Raw genomic sequence first — 10237 nt, 5'->3', positions numbered from 1 at the left:
CCATCACGCCTCCTGGTTCCTGGCCATCGGGTCACCGGTTCTGCGGGCCTCACAGGGCCTACACCACAGCCAGGTGTGTGTCCTGTCGGCAGAGGGAGGACAACCACGGCGCACCCACAGCCCTCCTCCCGCCCATCAAGGGGAAACCAGACACAGAAAGGGCTCAGCCTGTGAGGTGGATTCCTTCCCTAGGTACCCCTGTCATATTTTTAAATTGAAATTAATTGCAGAAGCAGATTGAGAATTGCCTGGCAATGGGCAGTGTCTTTGAAAAGCCAACAGAGGCCAAACACCCCTCCTTGCAGAAAGCTAGACCCATTCCGGGAAACAGGATGATGTGCTGGGAAGTTGGTCTGTCCCTGCCCTTGGGACAGCAGGGTACTAGGGGGCGCTCTGCCCAGACTGGAGGCCTGGGCGTGGAGCTGGACGCCAGGAGCCCTGTGTGGACAGGCGTCGGTCAGCCCCGCCCCTTACATGCACTGAGCTTTGTTCTCCGCACTGTCTTCTAGAAGGCTCCGGTTCTCCTCGGCCAACATCTTGATCTGGCTGCTGAAGTGACATTTCTCTTCCTCCCAAGTCTGCCTCACACGGGGGATCACCCAAAACCCAGATCAGCAACGTCTCCCACACCACACGCCCCTATGACTCCACTGCTGGGAATCTGCTCTCAAAAGAAGAAAAAGGCCATGTCACAGAGATGCCATTTCGGTGTGATCACACCCGTCGGACGGTCCAACATGGCCCACGACATGGGGACGGCCAAGTGCTCTTTCCAATCAGGCAGCCACTGCCACGTGTGGCCACTGAGCACTGAACACGCAGCCAGTCTGAGCTGAGACGCGCCTGCAGTGCAACATATGCAGCAGGTTCTGAGGATTTAACAATGTAAACTCTCCCATTCATAAGCTGCCCTGCAGGGGTGGAGGCGGTTACCTGTCTCCCTCCTGCCGCAGCCTCTCGTTCTCCTGTGCGGCCAGGGCCTTGGCCTCCTGCTCCTGCTGCAGGGCCTCCCGCTTGGTGGTCAGGAGCTTCCTCAGCTCCTGCAGCGCCGCCTCCTGTTGGAGCTGGTCCTGCTGCCCGAGGAGGGAAACCCACCCGCCAGGCACAGACACAGGCTCGAAGGAGCCTGCACAGCCTCTGTGAGTGGCTTCTCTCTGCAGAGCTGAGGGTGGCGGGGATGGGCTGGGGTCTCCTCCAACCCCCCCCTCCCCAATGTGTCCCCAGGGTCCCTTCCAGTTCCAATGAAGCAGAGGGACCAAGGCAAACACCAGGGGCCACAGGGAAGGGGGGAAAGGAGCCCTGGGAGGCCGCCAGTCACCCCGCCAGTGGCCGGCACTCCTCCCCTCAGCCTGACTGCCTGGCTCTTCTCCTCCCCCCAGTCCTGTCAATCAACAAGATGGCCAGTGTTCCTGGGAGACCATACTTGCCCTGTCTCCCTGCCCTGCCTGAGAATGGCTGGTCTGAGCTGCAGCTGAGCGAGGAAACTGGTCACCCAGGAATCACTGATCAATGACCAGGACTCACCTGTTCCCCTGGACGCTCCTCTGGCAGGCACGGTGCCAGGGGGGCATGCGCCCTACCTGCGTGGCCCTGTGCGCCCTCAGGGTGTGTATGATGTTGAACCATTGCTCGAGGTCTCCCCCCAGCTCTTCATTGAGGGTCTCCAAGTGCTGGCTGCTGGCCTTTTCCTTCTGTAGTTTCATCCCCAACTCTTCCACCTGCGGAGCCAACGACCCAGCCCACAGTCAGATCACAAAGTGAACTTGGTTTTAAAGCAAACCCCACACTTGTCACCCCACCGGTCACCTGGCCCCCAGCTCGCCCATGTGTCCCGGACACCACCCAGCGTTATCTGCTTCCAAAGCTGCCAGTTCTCCTCCTGCAGCTCCGTGCACTTGACGCTGCTCTCCTGCAGGGCCAGGGAGGTGCCCCCAGCTCCTGGACTGTGCCCTGGAGGGTCTGGTTTTCTTCCTCCAACGCCAGGATTCGGATGGAGGCTGAAGAGCAAAGTGGAGTCAGAGCTCAGATTCCAGAAGCTGCCCTTCCCCTCTCTGCCCCCGGCCCTGAGACGGCCCTCCCCCCGAGCCCTAGGTCTGAGGGGCTGAGGCTGGGCAGCTGGGTGCCCTCCCTTTTTCCCAGGGGGCTGTTGCTCTGAGCACCTGAGGGTTCCTCAGGCTGTTGTGGCCCCTCTGCTGGCTCAGTTGGGTCCGTTAGGGGAGCCCCCAGAGTTTAAGAAGAAAGGTTTCCATGGAGGTGCCAATGCAAAACTTCAAGACGGTGGAACCACTTCTTACTAATTCTAACCTGATTGTCTATTCAAGGATTTCAGAGACGACAGAGTGATGTGTGGTCTGTGCCAGCCCTCAGAGTGGGGGGCTCTGCTGGGGGGTGGCAGGCTCGGTCATTGACCAGCATGTCTGCGGGTGGAGAGGCTCTGGACGCGTGGGCCCAGTACTGCCAGCCCCGGGCCAGGTCCTTCTGGTGGAGAGTTCGTTGTGCGATTTCACGATGGCACGGAAGAAAGAATGAGACAGGAGAGATAAATGGCTTGAAGAAGTCCAAACGAGATGAAAACCTAAGGAAGACACAGAAAAGGGCAGGTTTCCTCCCTTGTTTGGAAGCAGCGGGAATGCAGAACAGAAAGGGGAGCACAGACCTGAGAAAAACGGGGGTTCCCGGTCCCTTCCTGTCCCAGGAGGGGCGTGGCTGTAGGTAAAGGAACGGGCGAGGGGCCAGGCGCTACCTCACCTGTCCCTCCAGGGCCACATCCTCAGCCCTGGAGCCTCCTCACATTGCACTGCTGCTAGGGCTGCATCCCACCTGCTTTCTACTCCCCCACCCCCATTCCCGGGGCAGGAAGGACCTGGAGGGGACGCTGGCTCTCATGGCCCCACATCACACAGGACCTTCTCATCGCCCAGCAAGGATGCGGCACAGACCCTGGAGCCACAACAGACTGAAGACCCCGAGCAGCAGGGAGCTCAGCAGGGGAGCAAACGCACCTTCATGGCCCCAACTCCAGCTCAGTGCTGACCACACACCAACACCCATGCTCTGAACACACGAAAACATGCCAAAGGCTGTGTCCTGACAAGGCTGCAAAGGACACTAACCGCCCAAAACTCCATTAAGTCACAACCTGAGCTCATTCAAAGAGTATCTGTGTAGCCTTCGCTTTAAAAGAAAACACTTTTGCCCTAACTGGTTTTGCTCAGTGGATAGAGCGTCGCCCTGCGGACTGAAGGGTCCCAGGTTCGATTCCAGTCAAGGGCATGTACCTTGGTTGCGGGCACATCCCCAGTAGGGGGTGTGCAGGAGGCAGGTGATCGATGCTTCTCTCTCATCGATGTTTCTAACTCTCTATCCCTCTCCCTTCCTCTCTGTAAAAAATCAATAAAATATATTTTAAAAAAATAACACTTTTAAAAATTGGGCTGACTCTGATGAGGGAGGCACAGTGGTTGAGCGTTGACCTATGAATCAGGAGCTCACGGTGCAATTCCAGGTCAGGGCACAGGCCTGGGTTGCAGGCTCCATCCCTAGTAGGGGGTGTGCAGGAGTCAGGCGAGCAATGATTCTAATCACTGGTGCTTCTCTCTCTGTCCCTCTTCCTCTAAACCAATAAATACATATATTTGGAGAAAATTTGGATGAAATATATACAACACAATTCACCATTTTAAGCATTTTGTGGCGTACAGTTCTGTGGCATCTGATACATTCCCAGTGACCTGCCCTCACCCCACTACCTCCTGACTCACACCATGGGGCTGCACTCCTGGGAAGTAAGGGTGAGGGACCCCCCCAGGGCAGCAGGGAGCTGATGACCAGCTTCTGTGTCCTCAAGGCCAGCGCCCCACAGCCTCTTGTGATGACACAGCCGTTTATGGGGAAAACTACAGTGATTCTCTCCTGGGTGCTATGCTCACCAGCACCCCCAGAGCCAGAGCAATGAATGTCTTTAATAGACCAGGGCCCGAGGACACCCATCCGATGCTGGCACCCTGTGGGCCAGGCCTGCTTAGAGCTTCACTGTCTCCTCTCAGGAGAGGCACATAGCAATCCTGTGAGGCAGCTCCATTGCTCCCATTTTGCAGATGAGAAAACTGAGGTTTAAAAGAGGCCATCTGGCCAGCAGGTGGAGGAACCAGGACTGGAAGCTGAGCCTTTCTAACTCGGGAACCCGCCACACCATCCACGCAAAAGTTCATCTGCACTTTGTTCCTGGGCTGCCAGCTAAGCAGCAGGCGTGGGAACACCGACAAGTCCCGGGCACTGGCCTGCAAGGGCTCACACACTACACGCAGTGTCCGCATCAGGGGCCTCTCTAACCCACCAGCTACCCTGGTCTCTGACAAGCATTTGGTCTGAGAGGGTCCCTGCCACCGGCACCACTCGTGTGCTCCACCAGGGGGCAGTGTGCTCCCCATGACCCTGAACTCCCAGAGCAGGGATTCCCCTTTTGCCCACCCCTCGCCCCAGGAGAGCCAGTTCACCCAACCGCAGAAATGACTACCTTCTCACCCAGATTCACAGTTCAATGAACTGACTTTAGTTTGGAGCTGATGGGACCCCTTGAAGAGAAGGAATAGCCACCTGCTCTCAGCAGCCTCTCCCTGACGCTGAGGGATGTGGATGAGAATTGGAAAAGCAGCCCCTCCCCACCCAGCCCAAGGCCCTCCTGCGCCTGCTGAGCTCTAAGCACCTTCCCCGCGCTCCCAGGTGCACGCGTGCTGGTGCTGAGCACAGGGTCTGCTTCCTGTTTGCTGGGGGCCCAGGCTCCCTGCTGCACTGCCTGCCACCCACCCCCCTTCACCTGGCCAACCGCACACCTTGTCTGGGTGCTCGGAGGGGTCCAAGCATGAGAGGGAGAGGCCTGAGAAGCAGACAGTTAGCAACCCCTGCCCAGGGAGACAGACAGCAGACTCCACCCATCTGCCCGATTATGACATGAACAGAGGAAATCATGCCCAGGCTACTGTTATAATGGAGGTCAGTGACCACTGGGGAAGGCTCCTGCCATTCAGAGCTTTCAATCCCCCACGGACGGATCTAAGACATCCTCTGAGTGCCAGCGTGCTGTCATCTGGAAGCTCCTGGGACTGTCTATGAGCAAAGTGACGCACAGCACAGGGCTGTAAAGCAAGTGATAGGCTGCCGGGCAGCTCTCTGGCCCCTGAGCAGGTTTACCATGTCTTGGAGAGGCTGTGGGGACTCCCAAATCACAGTTCAACGCACACCCTAAACACCAGCAGAAACCCTTTTTGCAACCGTCTCCCCCCTACATCCCTCCATAGAGAAAAGCAACACAACAGTCAGGCCTATCTATTTTTATTTATTTATATATATATATATATATATAAATAAAATGTATTTACATTGAGTAGCCAGATTATTATGACCACCCTATCAGTACAATGAAGTGAATTAGTTATGCAAATAATCCTATATAATAAAAGGCTAATATGCAAATCAACTGAATGGTGGAATGACCGGTTGCTATGACGCACACTGACCACACGGAGGTAAACGCTCAATGCAGGAGCTGCCCCCTGGTGGTCAATGTGCTCCCACAGGGGAACTGGGCTCCCAGCTGGCGAGCACAGTGGCTGTGGCAGGAGCCTCTCCCATCACCGCAGCAGCGCTAAGGATGTCTGACTGCTGGCTTAGGCCTGCTCCCTGACATCTCCCAAGGGGTCCCAGACTGTAAGAGGGCTCAGGCTGGGCTGAGGAACCCCTCCTTCCCCCAGTGAATGAACTTCGTGCACCAGGCCTCTAGTAATAATAATAAAACCTTGAGAGTATTTGCTTAGGAAGTTTTCAATATTCAGTATTTTGGGAAGTTTCAATGAAGTACTGATGGGGTGGTCATAATAATCTGGCTGGTCATAATAATCTGGCCACTCAGTGTATATTGATCTCAGGGTGGAAGGGAGAGGGAGAGATAGAAACATTAATGAGAGAGAATCATGGATTGGCTGCTTCCCACAGGCCACCCCTGGGGATGGAGCCCACAACCTGGGCATCTGCACTGCCCAGGCAGGCCTGTCTGTTTGGAGGGCTTTAAGTGGTGCCCACTCAAGCCGCTGAGCTAAGCAAGCGACTCTTTGCCATCAGCAGGTCACTGTATTGGCAGCAGCACCAACCCAGTCGCGGAAAATCAGAGAAGAACACAACATAAACCTAAAACTGCCCCCATCCGTTGTACACGTGGTGCGAGAGTGACTGACGGTCCAGCCTCGCCTGGAGGGAGGAGTGCACCTGCTGACAGGTGTGGGACTTGGCTGAGCCCGATTCCTTAACAAGGAAGGGGTGGGGCTGAGAGTCTCTACCTGGTGTGAGAGCTGAGTCTAGGCCTCTCAGTTCCTCAGTCGCAGCACTGATGTGGCCCCTGGAAATAAATGGCTGTTCGGGCGAGCTTCTGTTCAACACACAGTTCCTATCGTATATAATAAAAGCCCATTGACCAAATGGTTGAACAACCAGAACAACTGGTTGACCAGTTGCTCTGACACTCACTGTCCACCAGGGGGCAGAAGCTCAACGCAGGATCTGCCCCCTACTGGTCAGTGTTATCCCACAGTGGGAGCATCACTTGGCTGATGGAGATGAGCAGCGATCTCACAGTGGGCCAATCCCCGCAGGCCATGCCCCACCAGTGCACGAATCCCAAACACCAGGCCTGTAGTATGATTATAAATGAGAATGGACCACTTAGTTATATTATTGTCGGTCCAGATTTCTAAAAATTATTTTGTTCCCATCAGCCTAATTACAAAAATGTTTTCCGTTCCTGTTAGGTAGCAACACATTTATTTTGTTTTGTGGAGTCTCACCTAGAGAGCCCAGGTCAGGAATTCTCCCTTCCTCCCCCCCGCTTTCCCTCCCCTGGGGGGTCTGTCGGTCTGTCCCCCTGAACCCGGCCTCTGCTCCCATCTCCTCCCCCAGCGCCCCTGGCAGCGCCACCTCACCTTGTTCCCCAAGTTCCTGGGCTGGAAAGCCAGCCCTCTGCTGGGCGGCTGAGAAAACTACATTACCCAGAAAGCACTGCGCCCACGTAGGGCGTTTTGGTTCCTGTGCGTATGGTTAGGGCGGGACTTCCGGATTCTTCTTCCCGGTGGACATTTTGACTTTTTCAAACTGTTCGCCGGCTCCCGGTTTCAGCACGTCCATCGGGAGGAGGAGGGGACGGGGAGGCAGCGCCCCGCGGGGCAGGGGTCTCTGAGGCTTGTTGACCCCCAAACGGCGGGATTTGAGTCTCCATGCCTCCCCGACTCCTCTCTGCTTCCAGAGTTCAACCGGCCTCACCTCATTTGCCCTCCTGCCTGGGGGGTGGGTGCCTGTCCCGCCTGCAGCCCAGGTCTCAGCACCCGAACAGTGAGTGGCTTGAGGGTGCCACGTGGTGTGACCGGGTGGGAGAGGGTGACAGGCTGAAAAGCCGTGTGAGGCGGTGGGGCTGTGACTGAGGAGGGAGGATGGGGGAACCCAGGTCTGTCATATCCCTAAAGGCAACAAAGAAGATGAAGCGAAGTTTTGTGTGAGGACTTTTCCTTTTGTTTTCAGGAAGCTGCTGCCATCCGTGGCTGTGAACCAAAGAGGGACCTAGTGTGAGTTAGGGTTCTAGCCTCTTCTCAAAACTGCTCAGAGGAAGAATAGACTACACGGGAGAGGCCAGCAGGAGGGCGGGAAGGAGGACCCTGTAGGTGATGAGGTCACTGGCAGGTGCGCACTGGACTGAGCCCCGAGGGCGGCGGGCATCACCCCCCCGGGGCGGGGCCAGGGCTCTGAGCAGCCCGAGCCCCTGGGTCCTGGGGTGGGTGCCCGGCCCTCAGCCCTTTAGTTCCCACCGGTTCCTGCGGGTGCAGAGCCGCTGAGGGGACGGGGCTGTGGGGCTCATGTCATGGCCTCACTCTCTGGTGGCCTCTGAGGTCGTGGGGTCCTGGGCTGTCCGCCCCTCTTCTCGGGGGACCTTGGACCTGGGGACCTTGAAGGGACACCAAGCCCAGAATCCTAAGTCCAGGTCAAGGGTCAGATGAGTGGCAGCTGGTTTTGGCAGCCAGTGGAATTGTGTGTGACAGGTCCTTCCGCGCATGGGCTCCAGAATGTGCAAAGGCTTGGAGTGCAGACTAAGCTGATTCAGGGACGAGCAGGGTCCATTTTTTAAAAATAGGAACTGGAAACAGTGGGACAGGAACCAAGTGCAGAGGAGCTTTGTGACCACTTGGGTTTCTGTTCTGCTGGTGATGGGGTCATTGGGGTCATGGGAGCAGTAGAGCAGGTGACCTGTCCCAGGTCTCATTAGACTCCCTGTGGCTGCAGCCTGATGCACAGGATGGGTGTGAGGACGGTGGTAGGAAGCCCAGGACGGAAGCTGCTGTGATAGTGCTGGTGAGTGTGAGGGTACCTGGAGCACAGTGGTGGTTGTGGGTGTGGAAGAAGCAGTTGCATATGCATCAGGGTTTTAGCTGTGGCCCCTGGATTTTGAGGATTGTAGAGAGAGGTAAGAATCAGAGATGATGTGAAGGTTGGATTTAGTACCTGAAGGTATGAAAGCACCATCAACTGAGATGGAGAAAGTCATAGTCGGAAAAGTAGTGTTCATGAGGAACATAAAATCTTTTACTTTTTCCTTTTAGTGTATGAGATATTTTAGAGACCAGTTCATGACCATCTGGGACTCTGAGGAGTTAGTTCAAGATGACGACTACTTAAAAAAATAGTAAAGAGTATGGACCATGGAGGAGTTGTGGATCACCTTTTTTTAAATTATTATTGGAGGTGGAAGAGTAATTCAAAGAAGGTGAGACTGTGGCTGGTGCATATTTACTTCTCAAACACTCACCAGCATTTCTTGTGACCATTTGTGTGGCCTGGTGAGTTGCATCCAGTTTGGTTGATTTGCTCATGGACAAGAGGGGACATCTGTGAGACTCACTGGCCATGAGGTAGAGGGCCATAGGCTGTGGGTGGAGAACGGACATCAAGTGCAGCAGCAGTAGAGGTGGGTTCTCGATAACTGAGATCTGATGTGGTTCTCAATAGGTGAGGCTGAAGGAAAAAACAAGTTGGGAGGGAGGCCTTCATAGCAGAACTGAAGGCTGTGCCTTCGATGTGGGCAATCAGAGTCAGGTTAATAGTTGATACTGTTTGAACTTGCCATGCAGTCTCTGGAACACACATGCTGAGTAATGACTAAGACCAGGGAGATGTCTATGGGAGCTGGGGCCACGGGACTGCACGTGTGAGAGAGGTGTGGGAGAAGGAGTGATGTGCTCTTGGAGAGGGAGTGTGAATTCATGGCCACAGATCCTTGATATTGACAAAGAAGTAATGAAGGTTGAGTCCATTTCTGGTGATAACTGAATGATAACTACATGGGCAATTTTAGGGTAATTCCTGAAAAGACGGGTGTCGTGATGCTATATGCCAGGTCCCGAATTTAGGTGTCATATAGGTACACACCTGCCTGTGGTTGTTGGGCTGATACAGTGATCAGTAGGAATGGGATAGCACACATCAGTGTCACCTGGGCTTGAATATCTCTACTGCCTTGTGGAAGGAAGAAGGATAAGAGGGAAATACATTACAGAGGAGGTGAGTTGGAATGTTGAAAAGAAGCTCAGTAGAAAATATCCCCTCCTCTCCATGGCCTGTATGTATTGTCTTTGAAGTTGTGACTCTGGGAATGAAGCAGTATGAGAGAAGTGGGATAGGAAGAATAATGTGGAACAGGTAGCACCAAGTGTTGACTTCAGCACCCTAGGACTGGAATCGAAAGGGCGACTAGTGATACCATGTTTTTCAGGGTCTTGGAGGGAGAATTTGTTGGACAAGAAGGATATTGCCCCACAAGACCAGTGTCAAATCACTCACATCTCTCTTTATGGCCAACATTTATCTGTACCCTGTGTTGGTGACACCCATTGTGTTGACCCTAAATTTGAGGCCCTGAGGACAGGTACAACCAATCTGGGCATTCTGCTCTATTGCTGTGGGAAGACACAATATCAGTAAGAATATGAGGAAAGAGTGACTTTGGTGGATGCAAGGTCTGCTATTTTCTTTTCTTTTTTTTTTTTTAAATTAAATCTTTATTGTTCAGATTATTACAGTGTTCCTCTTTTTTCTTCCAATAGCTCCCCTCTACCTGGTTCCCACCCCAACCTCTGCCCTTAACTCCCCCCCCCCCCCCACCTTCCTCATCCATAGGTGTACGATTTTTGTCCAGTCTCTTCCC

At 54.4% G+C, this 10237-nt stretch overlaps 1 protein-coding gene across 3 annotated transcripts in view; it reads left to right on the top strand.

Annotated features, from left to right (window-relative positions):
• The window catches only part of LOC102257991 (zinc finger protein 883), an 18713-nt gene that overhangs the window by 2419 nt on the left and 6057 nt on the right, over positions 1-10237 (top strand). Inside the window, exon 1 of one of the 3 annotated variants that reach the window (XM_005862848.2) lies at positions 8531-8800. The exons of 1 other annotated variant lie outside the window; for it this stretch is intronic. In XM_005862848.2, the coding sequence (XP_005862910.1) occupies positions 8729-8800 (72 nt within the window). In that variant the 5' untranslated portion in view covers positions 8531-8728. Of the gene's footprint in view, positions 1-8530; positions 8801-8822; positions 9959-10237 lie in introns of those variants that run through there. One more of the 3 variants, XM_014536908.1, reaches the window with a different exon arrangement.

The sequence above is a fragment of the Myotis brandtii genome, unplaced genomic scaffold (genome assembly GCF_000412655.1).
Source record: "Myotis brandtii unplaced genomic scaffold, ASM41265v1 scaffold1682, whole genome shotgun sequence".
Taxonomy (NCBI): Eukaryota; Metazoa; Chordata; class Mammalia; order Chiroptera; family Vespertilionidae; genus Myotis; species Myotis brandtii.
Note: the sequence above shows the minus strand (reverse complement) of the source record. Positions and strands in the feature narration are given on the sequence as shown.